The sequence below is a fragment of the Castanea sativa genome, chromosome 6, assembly GCF_040712315.1.
Source record: "Castanea sativa cultivar Marrone di Chiusa Pesio chromosome 6, ASM4071231v1".
Taxonomy (NCBI): Eukaryota; Viridiplantae; Streptophyta; class Magnoliopsida; order Fagales; family Fagaceae; genus Castanea; species Castanea sativa.
In genome coordinates, this window is record NC_134018.1 from 39,102,217 (window position 1) to 39,118,334 (window position 16,118).

At 34.3% G+C, this 16,118-nt stretch overlaps 3 protein-coding genes across 7 annotated transcripts; 2 read left to right on the forward strand and 1 right to left on the reverse strand.

Annotated features, from left to right (window-relative positions):
- Positions 1 to 2,167: 2,167 nt before the first annotated feature.
- LOC142638563 (glucosidase 2 subunit beta) lies at positions 2,168 to 6,409 on the forward strand. Its single transcript, XM_075812592.1, has 6 exons — positions 2,168 to 2,334; positions 2,526 to 2,639; positions 3,880 to 3,975; positions 5,358 to 5,546; positions 5,659 to 5,802; positions 5,986 to 6,409. The coding sequence occupies exons 1-5, from the start codon at positions 2,190 to 2,192 to the stop codon at positions 5,760 to 5,762; spliced, it is 648 nt and encodes a 215-aa protein (XP_075668707.1). The 5' UTR covers positions 2,168 to 2,189; the 3' UTR covers positions 5,763 to 5,802; positions 5,986 to 6,409.
- Positions 6,410 to 8,130: 1,721 nt separating this feature from the next.
- Positions 8,131 to 13,195, forward strand: LOC142638026 (pentatricopeptide repeat-containing protein At1g06270). Of its 5 annotated transcripts, none has more exons than XR_012844961.1 (4): positions 8,131 to 8,410; positions 11,538 to 12,522; positions 12,627 to 12,665; positions 12,832 to 13,195. XR_012844961.1 is itself a non-coding variant. In XM_075812014.1 (4 exons), exon 2 carries the CDS (start codon positions 9,142 to 9,144, stop codon positions 10,168 to 10,170), a length of 1,029 nt encoding a protein of 342 aa, XP_075668129.1. In that variant the 5' UTR covers positions 8,131 to 8,410; positions 9,084 to 9,141; the 3' UTR covers positions 10,171 to 10,401; positions 11,538 to 12,057; positions 12,228 to 12,363. The 5 variants fall into 5 exon arrangements, 4 of the variants coding, with proteins under 4 accessions (XP_075668129.1, XP_075668130.1, XP_075668131.1 ...); XM_075812014.1 differs by lacking the exons at positions 12,627 to 12,665; positions 12,832 to 13,195 and adding an exon at positions 9,084 to 10,401 and having other exon boundaries at positions 11,538 to 12,057; positions 12,228 to 12,363; XM_075812015.1 differs by lacking the exons at positions 12,627 to 12,665; positions 12,832 to 13,195 and adding an exon at positions 9,084 to 10,401 and having other exon boundaries at positions 11,538 to 11,919; positions 12,228 to 12,341.
- On the reverse strand, positions 12,204 to 13,746 carry LOC142638025 (senescence-specific cysteine protease SAG12). The gene is made up of 2 exons (XM_075812012.1): positions 13,235 to 13,746; positions 12,204 to 12,849 (listed from the first exon to the last, which is right to left on the reverse strand). The coding sequence occupies exons 1-2, from the start codon at positions 13,677 to 13,679 to the stop codon at positions 12,260 to 12,262; spliced, it is 1,035 nt and encodes a 344-aa protein (XP_075668127.1). The 5' UTR covers positions 13,680 to 13,746; the 3' UTR covers positions 12,204 to 12,259.
- Between the last annotated feature and the right edge of the window lie 2,372 nt (positions 13,747 to 16,118).

Here is a 16,118-nt window from a genome sequence, read left to right on the forward strand (position 1 = left end):
ACTTTTTTTTCAAGTCATGCGAAGAAAAAAGAAAAAGAAAAAGAAAATGTAGAATATGAATTATCTGTTTGAGTATTCAATGTTCTCTTTTCAAATCAGTTAGGTATCTGGTGTGGATGACTTCTTAATATATTTCTTCTTATTTCTCATCCAAATAAAATTTAAATTATTAAAGTTTCATTATTTATTTTGAATTTTTTTTAATAATATATTATGTCAAGAGCTTTGTAACCTAATTGATACTTCTTTGGTGTTTTCAATTGAGACATCTATTGCAACTATCAAGTTATAAAAAAAAATCATTTGTAATATTTGGTTTTGCCAAAACTTAGATCTTATACCATGAGCTTAATTTGCCATTCATCACATAGTTTAAAGTAATATTTTACTATCTATTTCACTGTTAAATATTAATTATGGTTTTACATGACATCCATGGATATATATTGCTAGTAAAAACAAAAGTGATATCCTTATCCCTTTGACTCATATATAGCTTACAATGTTATAAGTTATTACCATAATAATGTTTTTGTCACGGCTTGTGAAGATGACAAGTTAGGAACGATGGGAAATCAATTTTACATTGATCCATAACTAACACTAATTTAATTGTGCATCAATCAAAGTCTGCCACCTAAACATGTTGTAAAAATCATTGTTTTACTAGAGTTATTCTATGTCTTATTACAAGTATTGTCGACAAAAAAGCAACATGAATTTTAGAAATGACAGCTGGTCACGTTTGAGATTAAAAAAAAAAAAAAAAGTCTTTCCAGGCACAAACCCTCTAAATATCTTGTTTACCAAACTCATCTCATTTATATTAAAAAAAAATCAAATTTGCCCATTTTCATACATAATTTAATAGTTACAATTTACAATATTGTAAATTGTAACTATTAATGATAGAGGAGAATTTGAACCATGGATGACTAAAAAATACTAAAAGATGTCAACTAGTTGAGGTACAAGACTCTTGAGAATCTTGCTATTTATTTTGCCATATGTTTGGTCAAACAAGTTACGAAACCATTAATGTCTAAAATACACAAAGAGATGTCAATTAGTTGAGCTATAAGTTCCTATTTATCTTGCCATGTGTTTGTTCAAATAAATTACGAATGGACCTAAAATTAAACATTTCAAACAAATACCATGAGGTGTTAACCAATTAAACTACAAGGATCTTGAGAATCCACTTATTTATCTTGCTATGTGTTTGGTTAAACGAGGTACGATTTGAAACATATCAAATAATGTTTAGCTAAATTTAAGTATTAGCTTTTCATTTTTGGGGTGATAAATTCCATAGACACAACGAGAGGGGGGATTTGAATTATAAATATCTTTGTTAGACACACTAAATGGTGCTAGTTAGGTTATAACATATGCTATTACACTAATAGTTTATACATGATCAAACAATATAAAGACTAATGGTATTATGATTCATAACATTCAAACCAACAAAAAAAAAAAAAAAATCCAATACACGTGTGTTAAAGTGTTTTAAATTATAGAAACTACCACCTAATTGTTATAGAAACCCTAGTCTTGTTATGTAAATAAATTAGCAATACAAATATTTTACTAACTTTAATGCATAATTAGATCAAGTTCTGTTTTAATAGTGGGTTCTAGTTAACTCAACTGGTAAAATTTCTGATGATTGTATAAGAGATCTGAGCTTCAATCTCTGTTTACACTAAAAACTGATTGGTGTCTTGGTCTAATGATAAAGAGTTATCATCAGGAGCAGACGTCATAGATTGAAACTCTTTCAGAAAAAAAAAGTTTTGTTTTAATATTAAAGGTGTTAACCCTTTCTAAACCCTAATTGGGTTAAAAACATTATGTTTTTTTAAAGGAAGAAGAAGGTAGAATGGGGGAAAAAATCCCACTTACTTTCATTCCTATTTTTTAAGATATGATAGCATTTGAAAGAATGACATCCAGTTCATACTTTTGATGTAGATCACAAATATGATCGGATTCAAATCCAAATTTCTCTATTGATTACAAAAAAAAAAAAAAAAACTTTATTCACTTCCAAAAAATAAAAGGCTAAATTAATTTAACAAATTGAAACTCTGTAAATTGAATTCAAACCATTGACTTGGGGTCAAGCAAGCCAAACCAACTTGTAGAGTAGACTGACTAAAAACTTGTTATTTGTAGCAGGGCCTATGCACAGACACAAGCCCATAATGTTGGGCATGGCGTTGGAAACCAGACATCATCGTAGTTTGCTCCCGCTATTAATTCCTCTCCTCTCTGCCTCTTTCATCTTTACCTGTTCCTACGGATATATCCTCGGACTCCACCCTCTTGGTACGGGATTCAGATCCTCTCGGACACCCCTTCTCTCTCGTACTCCAAATGGTTTTTTTGTCCTCGGTTTTTATCAACTGGGTTTTCAGGGAAATTCATATTAGAGCAATACCCATATGCCCAATCGTCATGTTCTTCTACGATTTCCTTTGAATTCTTGAAATTTGAAGTTGCTCCCTTTTCCCTTGCAGAGGAGAAGTACTTTGATTCAGAGGTGATCAAGTGCAAGGATGGCTTCAAATCCTTCACCAGAGACCGTGTCAATGACAATTTCTGTGATTGTGTTGACGGGACTGATGAGCCCGGTAGGTTCTCATTCCACTTTCTAATTACACTTTAAATTTTTTGCTTTAATTGTAGAAATGTCAATGCGTTATGGATGTGAATAATTAATGCTAACTATAGTTCTCTCAGAACTTTGATTTTATTTTTTGTTTTTGTTTTTGTTTTTTTAATGCGCTTTCCGCTTAATTTTCTTTTCCACTATGGTAGATTATGGTTGAACAGAATTGCTAAGGTTGTCAAATTTAGAATTTTATTGGGTATGATTGAATAAATTGGAGAAGTCAGGTAATGGATGTTTTGCCTTTCCTTGATATTGCGGTTATGGCATCATTATATTGGGAGCTAAATCTTGTTCGTGAACTTATGTTTTAGCAATTTCGTGCTTATGGAGAAAATTTGGAATTCTCAGGAATTCTCATACTGCACGTGTACTTGTCTGGATACACTTAACAAGGGAAATAGAAAATAGTACTTGATTGTTGTAATCATGCTCCTTGAGAGATATTTTGGTCCAAATTAGAGAAGATGGATTCTAATTGGGAGAAGTCTGATTTTATGTGAATTGATTGGAATCTCATCTGAACATCCAAGGATTTTACTGGCATTTTCTATGGATCATCTTTATCTGTAATGACCATGGTGAGCGCATCAATGATCAATCATAAATGCTTTTGTTTGAAAGCAGACGGGCAAGTAATCCTTTAAGTTGAAATGTCACAAATTAATGGCATTTTCTAGGGATTGTCTTTATCTGTAATGACCGTGGGGAACTCATTAATGATAAATCATAAACGATTATGTTTGAAAGCAGACAGGCCAGTCATCCCTTAAGTTGAAATGTCACAAATGTCTTTTTTTCCATAAAAGCTAACATTTTTTTACTCTTCTGTTGTTGGTTGTTTGCCCCCAGAGCTGTTTTATCTTAAAAGTTTCAACTTTTGCCAGATTCCTTTAATTCTTGGATATCAAGATGGAGATTATGCATGAAAAACTCCACTTTCTATGTCTCTTTACCCCCCCTCCTCCTCCTCCCTCCAGCACTGGGTTGATCTCTGATTTTAGGCTGACAGTTTGGTAGTCTTCCTTGGATGATATTGTTTTCAGTAATCCTGATTCTTGTGTAATGATATAAGTAAATTTACTAATATGGATAGTATGCTTCATGTTAAAAATCAAGGATTCCCTATTTATCTTGCATTCAATGATGTTTATATCTTTGCAAGTAATTTCAATTTTTGAACTTCTATCTTGCATTTGCAGGAACTTCAGCCTGTCAGGCAGGGAAATTTTATTGCAGGAACGTAGGAAGTAAACCTCAGTTTATATTTTCTTCTCGCATTAATGATCGATTTTGTGGTAAGTGATATCTCAAAAATTACTTGCCTTTTGCTTCCCATTGATCTGGGTAATAATTAGGGCGTCTTAAATTTTTCTTTGCAATTTGTAGATGCTAAATTTAGTGGGCAATAATCTATATGTCAGGAATTATGCTTCTGACCCCGAAATGTGATTGACTAATGAGCTCCCTAGCAAGAGACATGATTGTTTCGAGTTTCATAAAGCTGGAGCCCTTTGGTTGACCCGTTGATTAGTAGTTTGCACATCTACGATCCTTTGCACATTATCAAATCATATTAAGTGACTCTCATCCATTTTTTTATCAATGGAAATTGTTATACCAACTTGTTGGAATTTTGCAGATTGCATATATATATATTTTTTGGGATAATTTAATGTTACAACAAGTGGGAGAGGGGAGATTCAAACCTTGGTTCTCCTCGTAAGGGAGATCATACAGTGCCACTCAGTTACAAGGCTATTGACTAGCGCATAAGGGAGATCATACAGTGCCACTCAGTTACAAGGCTATTGACTAGTGCATTCAGACATACCAGAAATAAAATATTCTCACAAAATAACAATATTTAATATGGTTTGGTACATCTGTGCTTACATCCCCAGGAAATGCCAATTGAAAGACACTAATAGCTTGTTTGGATGGATGGGGAGTAGAGGGAGGGAGAGTAAGTTAAATTACCTTGTTTGAATGTTTTTTATGAGAGGAGGGGGAGGGATTTGGAGGAGTTCTAACTACTTCTAACCTCTCGTTTTTAATTCCCTTAAATTGGAGATATTTGGAGGGAGAGTCGAGCATAGAAATACTTGACCAAATGAATTACCAAATTTACTCTTGCCATATTAACAAAATTACAAACTATGAAAAGATTAATTATTCCCCTCCTCCTCACTTAATTTTAAAAACATTCAAACAAGGTGGAAGATAACCATTCCCCTCTACTCTCCTCCCCAATGCTCTCTTCCCTCTACTTTTCTCTACCTCCAAACTTCCAAACATAGCATAAAGTTACCAATGAGAGGATCTCATTGGCATAAGCTACCAAATCCTTTACAATTTTTTCTATATAAGGCTTCAATATTTATTACCCGGTGGACGGGAATTATCAAATTACTTGTACAAGGAATAGACTTCCCTCCCACATCAAGAAAAGTGAAACCAAGTAAAAATAGCTCTGTGCAAATTTCCAACAGTGATTTTTGTTTGAAATTTCAGTGTTAACATTGTAATAAAAATTTGAGACTTAATTAGAGTTGTCTATACCGCTTAGTCCCATTTACATAAAACTTGAAGTCCAATTTTTTGTTTGGATGAATGGAAAATTGGTTTGCTCTTATTCCTTCTACTTTTAATTCTAGTTATGGATTCAATATCTTTCTAGATTGCTGTGATGGAAGTGATGAATATGATGGCAGCGTCCATTGTGCCAACACATGCGTTATGGGTGGGAATATGAATACTGAGTACATGACCGGCAGTTATATCTCAACAAGCCTTGACATAAGCTCTATTGATATAAAACAAACAAAAAGTGGAGTTTACATGGATGACTTGATCCAAAAGCTTAAAGGTATTCTTCTGTTTCTTGAAAGAAAAAAAAAAGGTATTCATCAGTTTATTGTATTTTCTATGCGCTTGGATAATGCATATTGATAACATGAGTTGGGGATTTGTGATTCCAGGTCTCAAGGTATTAATTATCCTACAGGTGGCTCTCATTGGTCTTGCGGTGATTTTTCGAATTTTCCATCGTCGTGCTAGATCTAAAATAAGGCGTTATCGTTGAAGGAATCCACCAAACATATGTAGCTGACAGCTATATTCTGGTAATAAAATGCAATTTTTCATTTTTAAAGTCAGCATAATTATTGAATTCTCATATCAACCCCCTCCTCTTTCAGATTCAGACCTTTTAACAGAGATTGGTTGATTTCTTTGTGGTTCTTTGGCATATGTATATGGCTCTAATTCATAAATTGCTTTGTTGTGGGTTTTTCCTCCTTCCTCAGATTGGACTATTCTTAATTTTCAAGCCTGACAAGCTCCAAATTAAATTTGGGAGTTCATTTGAAGGAGCAATAGTGTATGTATGTCTGTGCTGCTAAAAGCTACATTTCAAACATAAGCGGTGCACATTTTGGCTTGGTATCATGGATAGTACATGAAGTAAAAGAACTTGCTTCAGCCTTTTGAAGACATAATAATATAGGATTGATACGGATGCAGGGGGAGTTTGGTTAGTGTTCTGATTTATCAGTAAAAATTACTTTTTTATTTTTACCATGAGGAAGATTATCATTTCTGCTTGTTATGCTACTCATTCTGATTTTCCCATGGACATGATCTATCACATTCACATATCCAAATTAATATACAGAATGGTGCGTGCTCTCTACAAAGATGTTGAATATACACTTTTGGTTAGAATTTCAACTTATCAGACCCACATGAGAATGTGGTTAACCCCTGTTTCGTGTGGAAAGAAGGTAACAATTCTTTTTTTGATAGGAAGAAGGTTACAATTGAGTTCAAGCTCATTGGTAATGCGTGAGGAAATTCGTTTGACAGGGTTCAACTGAATTGTTTTTTTGGAACCTTGCCAACTCTCTACTAACTGCTCTAAGACTTAACTATTTATGATGAAAGCTTACAAGTTACATTAACTTGCACGTTAGGGGGACTGAGTTAAGTCCTGGCAAAACCGACACGTTTACGGTTTACCCTAATCAGTGCCCATGAAGGAAGTGTTTAAATGGTGCAAGTTCTGCAACGAAAAGAGGGACCTAGTCAAGTGTAAAAATATGCTCATGTTGAGAAGAATGAAAATCAATAATTTTTATTTAGCAAATCTATTTAAATGGCTAGCGTTTGCCTAGAAATTAATTTGCATTTTGGAGCCCGGGTCCTACGATACTGTTCATGGACCAGCCACCGAGGGAAAAATGCAGCAATAAGTGATATACAGTGTTTTCAGCTTTAAAAATTATTTTGCTATAGTATTTTCAGTAATAAGTTTTCAGTTTTCAGCAAAATAAGTAGTATCCAAATAGACCTTAAATACATATTTATGAATGAAAAATCCTTTATATTCCACAAATTATAGTGTCATGTGTCTACTTTTTATTTTATTTTATTTTTTATTTTTAAACTTTGGTTATTTTAAAAGAAAAGAAAAGAAAAAATGTATCACACTATGGTTGATAGAGTATAACACGGTGGAACACTTCAGCAATTTCCTAAAGTCCCAAAATGGAAGAGCTCTCAATAAGTATAAAGTTTATAGTATACTACACTTTTATATATAAAAATATGAAATAAGAAATTTAAATGATAACTAATGATAATTATATTTTTTGAGGTCCTACATATTTGTGCTTCGAACTACATCTCCCTTTTTTCTTATTATCTACCTATAACAATGACTTTTTAAAATAAAAAAATGGTCATACTTAGCACAATAATATAGTAATTTTTCTCTCTTTTATCATAAAAAACATTTGTGCAAGATTTAACCAAAAAAAAAAAAACAATTATCTTTTTTTTCAAAAAGTATGTAACATGTCACAATAATGAATAAACCATTCACTTTCTTACTATTTTTAAAACACTCCGGTGCATTTATGAACTAAACACAATACAATGCAAACATGAGTCCAAAATTGGACATATGTCCATATCGTACTATGTCCGATGCACTAGACAGAAGCTTCACCCATTTGCATTTGCATATCTTGTCAACATGTCATTGTCAAATCATACTTTTTCTTTCTTTTCTTTGATTTATATGCAAAACTCACATTTAAGATAAATATTTCTTTCAAAATTTTTTCTCTATATTATGTCATATATTTATTAATCTAAAAAAAATTATTATTAATTTGTGTTTATGCTAATCCGTCTTTTCTTGTGATGGTCAAGGGCTATTAGGTGATTTATTGTCAAAGTTTTTATTAATAATAAACTATTTATAACCAACAATTAGAGTAAAAATATACCTATAAAAAAGGGAAAAATATCAATATTTTTTTAATGGGAAGAATATGAATATCACATTTTTTTTTTAATGTAAAAAACTAAAAATATTAAATATTGAATAAACTAGTTATAACAAGAAGAAAAAAAATAAAAATAAAAAGTTATCATGCCTAAAATTGTATGAAGCCGCAAGCCGGCCTGTCTTTGTTAATTCTATACTCTCCCTTTCAATACTCAATAGGCAACTTAGGTGGAAGAGCATAGACACATATGTAAAAAACAGAGCAGCGCTCTCTAAATATCACGACAAGGGACATGCGTTCTGGCCATCATTATCCTCAGAGATCGTCGAGGATGCTATGTTGTCCAGACTTCAGAGTATGCTCTGCTAGTCTCTCTTGCGTGCGTTAAAAATGTTGTGCGCTCCACGTGTTTGACAATATTCCTCAGAGAAACCTGGTATATTGAGTTCTACTTTACCATTTTGAGATACATGTGTTATATGATTCATAATTTTACAACCAAAACTTTCATGGCAGGCTGTGCTGCAAGGCTGTGTTTTCATAATATAACTTTGAATTTTTTACTGCACTTATCTTGATGGAAAAAGTTTCTTTTAATCTCTTTCTTTCTCTCTCTCATTCTATGAGATTAAAATCTGGTTGTTGGTTATGTGAGTATTAATTAGCTTAACATGAGCAGTAGTCTTATTACAATGATGGGTAAGAGGTTTCGAAAATTTTCATGTATTAGTTTCACTGAAAGTGCCAAGTTGGATATCTTAATTGTCTGAGACAGATACTTCCTGAAATCATAGTTTGAAAAACCTGTTTCGTTTTCCTTTTGGCTAGCACGATCACTTGCAGGAATTCATTCTTTTTAGCTTTTCTAATCACTGCAAAATTTTGATCACTCAAGTCTGGCTTGTCTTCTATATGGATTTTCGCTAATGTTTACCTTAATTAATGCCATACTCTGCAACCTTCATATTGATGAAGTATGGCATACTCTTTGTGGTACCATAGGTTTTCTTTTATCTTTCTATCTATTGGATTACCTCTTAGTTTTTGTTTTATTTTTCATATCATACATCTTTCCAGCTTTTGTCATTAACAAAGACCAATTTCTGCAGGTTTCATGTTGTAACACATGATTCCCCACTAGCATATTAATGTTTTGCGATCTTGAAAATGATGGTTGGAGCAGCAAAGATTTGCAGATTTCTTCTGCATTTTCATGATTGTCACTTCCGGTTTCCTTCAATTCACCCATTCTCATCGCAGCAACGGCTAGAAGAATCTGTTAAAGCTGCAGTTGAAGCCAAAACCTACCAACAAATTCCTGACCTTGTTTCCTCAAAAGAAGCTTGCCAAAACCCAAATCCATTCTCATTCCTCTCGACCTTTCCCCTCAACCTCAGAACACAAATCATTGATGAAATTTTGCAGTCTTTTATTCCTCTCAGACCCCGCTCTCGCCCCCAGATTGCCTATACATGCCTCCTCTCATACACTCTCCAAAGCCCCAATCCCCTCCCTCTTGGACTCGCTATCCTCCAAAGAGTTCTTCACTCTGGCTGTGTTCCTGTCCCTCAAACTCGCCTCCTCCTCTCTTCTGCATGGCTTGAGCGCCGGCACCATTCTGAGTCTGTTCCTAACATCCTGTTGGAGATGCAATCAATTGGATATTGTCCAGACTGTGGCACATGCAATTATCTTATATCATCTCTATGCGCTGTTGATCAATTGGCAGAGGCCGTTAAAATGTTGAAGGGAATGGGTAGGGCGGGATGTGTTCCTGATCTGGAGACTTATGGCATTGTAATCAGTGCAATGTGCACACTCAGAAGAACTGCAGAGGCAACAGAGATGTTGAAGCAAATGGTGGTGCAAATGGGATTGACACCAAGGCAGGGAACAGTGGTGAAGCTGGCAGCGGCATTGAGGTCAAACAGAGAGATATGGAAGGCGGTTGAGATGATTGATTTCTTGGAGAGAGAGGGTTACGCTGTTGGGTTTGAAAGCTATGAGTTGGTGGTTGAGGGGTGCTTGGAGTATAGTGAGTATATTTTGGCAGGAAAGGTGGTAATGGGGATGACAGAGAGAGGGTTTATTCCATATATCAGGGTCAGGCAAAAGGTGGTTGAGAGACTTGCTGGTATAGGTGAATGGGAACTTGCTTGTGCTGTGAGGCAAAGATTTGCAGATTTAAAGTCTTAGCACTCACAATTCTTCTGGGAGTGGGTCAATTAAAGTTCAATGTCAAAAGGACTAAGTACATACTGCAACATCTAGTTTGCATCCGAAAATTACCTGGTCAATGTAGTTTTGTTAGCCACTCAGCCACGTAGCCAATTGTGGTAAAAATTTATGACACTCGTATCTTCATACAATGCTCAAGAGGGTGTTAGAGTTGAAAGCCAGTCTCCTCTGCAGTTACAGCTGAACAAGGTTGTGTATTGAAGTTATTATATTTGTTACAGGGCAGTTATAAAATTGCAAAGATAGAAAACATGAAAATTATACAAATGTTATGAAAATTTAAGTAGAAATAATGAGTCAAGAGTTTTCAATGCAAGGCTTCTGATAATTTGTCCAATATGTCTTCTTTCTGGTTCTGCACATCAATTGGTGCATAGCTTTAATATATATATATATATATATATATATATATATATATATATATATATATATTGGCATAAGTACACAGCTTTTATTGGTTTTTGTGGATTTCTTTCCCAATTCAGATGTCCACCTGTAATTAACCCAACCCTTAGCCCACCTTCTTGTGGTCTGCCAAATCAGTTGTATCACAATTCTCTTTATTTCAGTTCTTTTTCATCTTAACCTTTTCCTATTAGTTTTCATAGAATTACTCTGCCTAGGAATGTTTTATTTTCTCTCAAATGGTTTTATTAATATTGGAGATTTTGTATCATAGCATTCATTATTCAGCTAATGGTTAGTAGAGGCTGGAGTTGTTATTTTATACATAAAAATGTCAAGTATTTTTAAAAAAGTTCCATGTTTTTGGCTAGGATGTGCTTTAAGCAAACTACTACTAGAATTCAACAACTAATTGATGGTTATGATAGTTTCATGTGAGAATGCATCCCTTGACCTGCATCTAATGTCCTATTGAGGTACACCTATTGTTTGAAAGAAGTTTAGCTGTGCCAGTGTATATCCCATACTGTGTTACGGAAGGTCATATGGATTAGCTTCTTCAAGGCATTGTCTGATATATTTTCTTTGAGTGCTGCTTGTCTCTTTGATTGGCTATGTCCAGTGAACTGCCTCACTAAACTTGTGATCCTTAAATCCCAAAATCTTGATATCCTAAAGTTCACCGTCTCTATTGAGTGTCTTTTTATCTCCAGTTCTCCTATGCATCGTAATGAGGTTGTACTGTTGAAGTTAACTTGGTAAAGCCTTGCCCAGGGATTCATTTTGTATTAATTACTCTATCTTAATCAACCGACAGTTGTTGATGAGTCACTTTTCCCATTATAGAAGTAGTTTTTTTCTTTTAACTATATTTAAATTCTCAAATATTTGCTAATATATGTCAATTTAAAAATTTGCAGATATACTGATGGACGTCTGTTGATGAAAAGGGCCTGCATTCACATCAAAATATGTTTTTGATGCTGATCATGGTGATCTCATGAAGTGTTGCAATAATAGCTTTTCAAAGTCATGTTCAGTCATGGTGACAGTTCAACCTTTAGTTTGTTTTTATTGGAATATTGTCAACACCTCTGACTTATATACTAAGCACACCAGCATTACTGGCCAAATAAATCCATCAAGCAAGCAATCTCAGTAAGATATGTTATGGATTCCATGCTATCCCAATTGCTGGGCCATTAAGATTGCTGGTTTCAAATTGATGCCTTGTTGATGAATCTCAACTTGCACCTAAAAAGCTTACTACCCTGAGATTTCAAGGTTCAGAATATCTCCATGGTAACCAATCAGATTATAAACAAATGTAGTCAGTTTGGAAAAGTTCAAAATAGAATAAGAAAAGGATTCTGAATCAAGAAACCATGATATGGATTGATTATTTCATATTATAATCTGCCCACGAGCCTTTGTTCTTATGTAAGCTTCATATGTCGTGATACCTTGCACCACATCATTTTCCCTAGTCTGTGACCTACATATCTCATATGTTATTTATTTCAATTTCATAATTGCACTTTTTATTTGAAGTTTACATATAAATACCATTTTAGAGGAACTTTTTAAGCTAACTTACTGTCATTTTAAAGCCAGAAATGGCCAGATGAACTAACAAGGCTACTCAATCCATAAGAGGGTAGCTAGCATCCATAGAAATGCCACAAATACCATGCTTATTTTTGGAATCACGTATCATCCTTATATAACCGGATTCACCCCAGTCAGCACCCCATGAATTCTTCACAATCCAGTACTTGGCACCATCTTCTCCATAGCCGACTGCTGTGACTCCATGATTGAGGTCAGTTCCACAATGGCCAGAGAAGATACCTTCGGAGTAGAATTGAAATTTATAACCGCCAGCATCTACTGCAACAGAGACAGGTTGGTTAGCAACTGCAGCTTGTAGGCTTTTCTCATCATTGGCTGGTACCTTTTCATAGCCGCTTATCGTCACTTTGTGAGTTTTTTCTTTGGCTTTGTTGCAGGAGCCTTCTTTTCCCTTATAAGGATAATCTTCTTCAGTGGTGAGTCCACCGTTCTTTTTTATGAACTCAAATGCTTTGTCCATGTATCCACCATTGCAGCCTTCATTTCCAGTGTCAATATTACAGTCCATGAGCTCTTGTTCTGACAGAGATACTAACTTTCCCTTTTTGATTTTGTTGATACCTTCCACTGCTGCCACTGCAGAGAATGCCCAGCAACTTCCTGAATCATAAGGTTGGTAGTTGGTATCAGATCATGAAGTTTGATGGAATTTGTCAAAAAATAAATTTTTTGGAGAGCTTCCAATGACGGAAAAAACTATTCTAATGACCTATTTTTCATTATCGGCACCATAATGATGTTGTTAATTTTTATTTTTTGTTGTTGTCATAAAAGACGCAGGCATTTACTCCAAAATAATATCTATTTTCCCATCTTCTAGGAGCTTTAATTAGGAGCTTTAAGTAGTGAAGCTGATTTAATTATACAAGCAAAAATCTAGTTCAAAAGTTCATAAGAAAATGTTGTTAGTAGTCAATTCTCTTTATGGTCTTTAACCATGCACTTAAATGTTCAAATATACACCAGGGAAAACACAAATTCCTACCACATTCGCCTTGATCCTTCATTGGAGTAACAGCACCTTCCTTTCTCCAATCCATGCTAGTTGGCAAACTCTTATTTTCGAAATGGCAGAAGTTTGTCATTGGATGCGACGTGGTTCCAAATCCCAAGTAGGCAGCTCGGTACTCCCTGTTTGTCAAGTCTGCAAATCTATTATCAGTGAGCTTGAATGAATGGTTTTGAGAATTGAAGTAGTCAATGAGCTCGACGTTCATTTGGTAAATGCCAAAACGCAATTCCTTTTCCTCTTTGTTCTTGTATCTTCGGCCATACCGTGCAACCCAGCTTTCATATCTCTCCCTCATGGCTTTTGGGTCATATATTAGAGGCATCGTGTACTTCTCACAACATGCCCTTGCCCAAAGAATCCACATGATCAAAAGAGTCAAGCTGGCATTTCTTAATTTAGTATGAGTCTCCATGTCCATGTGTAGCTCAGAATGTAGATGGAAAATGAAATATTATGTTTAGCTGGCATCTTACTAAAGATAAAGACTTAAAATGAGTTCGATTTCATGTTCAAATTGGCTACGTCTCGCTGTCATCATTTATGCTTGCTTTTTTTCGTTCATGTTTTTTGCGCTTGAGAGTTTTACTAAGGCAAGTAATTTGTTTTAGCAAAAAAAAAAAAAAAGGCAAGTAATTTGTTGTATTCAGTTTCCAGGTTGGGTTATATATATGGTAAGCTTAAGACGGCTAAGGTCTCTCAAAACTAGAATCAATTGCAGATTTCTGTGATAAAGCAGTAGGACATTTTGGTGGGTTAGGTGTAATTATATTGTCAATGTTTGCACATATGGGACTGTACACGAGTCACGGACTCGCGAGAGGAGCTAGGCCGAAAATGTTGAACACTATGGTGTTCAAGTTTCAATCCCAATAAGTCCAGAGAAAAAAAAAAAATTTTGTTAGGGTGACAAATTGTTCAGTGAAAATCAGTAAAAAACTATCAACTTAATTGTTGTGAAAAATATTATCTATAATATTACTTTTTACCTTTCTTACTTCATAGCCATAAGAAATTTTTTTATAATTTAATAGTAATAATTTTTATAATTATAGACAGTATTATAGCGTTTCCGAACATATCAAGCCGAGCATTGCTTTATTCAAATTCAAACTAGTAAATTACCTATGCGATGCACAGATAATATTGTAATATATTATGTAAGATGATTTTGGAGAATGTTGTGTGTGTGTGTGTATATATATATATATATTATAACATAATAGTTATAGAACTTTATTAATAATTAGTCGCAATCCCGTGCGATGCGTAAGAATATCTAATTATTTAAAAATAAAATGTAATATATAATTTATTTTTTAAAGTATTCATAAAATTATATATTAAGATTAACATAGTGTTTTCTCATAAGAAAATTTCATTTTAAATGTATTAAACTATCAACTTTCTTTTTTATATAACTATTTATGAAACCAACAAAGGGCAAGGGTCTTTTTTTCTTTTTCTTAAGTAATGAATTTTGTGTTCCGTATAAATAAAAAATTATATATTTTTATTTTATTCTATTTTATATTAAGATTATTTTCATCTATTCATATTATGAGCCAATTTTCTAGTGATAGAATAATAAGAATATAGTGTGGATTAAAATTTTCCAATTATGACATTTAGAAAAGAACGAGAAAAATAGCTTTCTCCCACCATTAATAAATTTCAACTTGTAACATCCTCTTTTAATGTTATCTTTAATTCCAAACCAAACTGTCTCTTTTGAAGTATACAAAGTATAATAATGATCTCTCTTCTTGAATACATTACTTATCTCAATACATTCATAAAAATACATGGAATCAAAACATACCTATATGAAGATGCTTTGCAAAAAAAAAAAAAAGTCTCATCAATCATTGTTGAGGTCTAAATGTATACAGAAAACATGGTAAAAGGCCCAAGGAAGTGGTACATTAGGCCAATCCGTGGGAAATAAAAAAAATTGGAAAGGAAGAGAAAGATTGGGGTTACAAAGGAAAGAGGGATGATGGACCTGAGGCCCAAAAGGGAGCAAGGAGCCCATAGGAAAACAGAAAGGGGAAAGAAAAGAATTCAGCCCACCAAGACTAGAGAAAGAAAAGTAGCTGGGGAGGACACCGGGGGGATTGCCTGGGACCTTTGGATGTACAGCACGACTAAAGGAAGATTAAGACAGTTCAAAAGGTCCTAGGAACAAGAAACAAATGAGCCTTCTTCTCGAAGCGACTAGTAATACAACGCAAGGCCCAAAGATCTGGAAAGCAACGGCTCAGGGGTAGGAAGTCGGTGTCTTGAGAACCCAGAATAAGAAACCCACGAAAGGAATTGGCTAGAGAAACCTTCGGTTTTCCTAGAAGAAGACTTCACTTATTGGGAAAAATGACAAAAGGAAGGGGCGGCTAAAAGGGGTTGAGCATGAAAAGAGAAGACAAACAAAAAGGGGACTTGAAAGACAAAAGTGTCTTAGAGTAGAAAGTCAGCAAGACACTTTCAAAGAAGAAAATGTTAAAAGAAGGAAGCTATGGAAAATAAGAAATGAAGCAGTCGTCAAAAGAGCTGAGATGAACAGGGGGGCTCTAGTACCTAGGGGGCCAAGGGGGAAGAAGCAACGATACCCCGAAACCCTAATGTGACACTATAAAAGGGGGAGAGCAGCCAACGTTAAGGGGCATTCAGCAGTAAAGAAATCATATAGAATCATTGAAAAAAAACTCTGTAAAACTCAAGGAAAACAGGGGAATATCTCCCGGTATCCTAGAAACAGCCACTATAGTACATACTTGGATTCAAAAGGATTCAAACTTTGCAAGTCTTAGAAGCTTAAATAGTTATCTAAATCTGTAATTTTTGAGCTTATTTGGACCTTGTA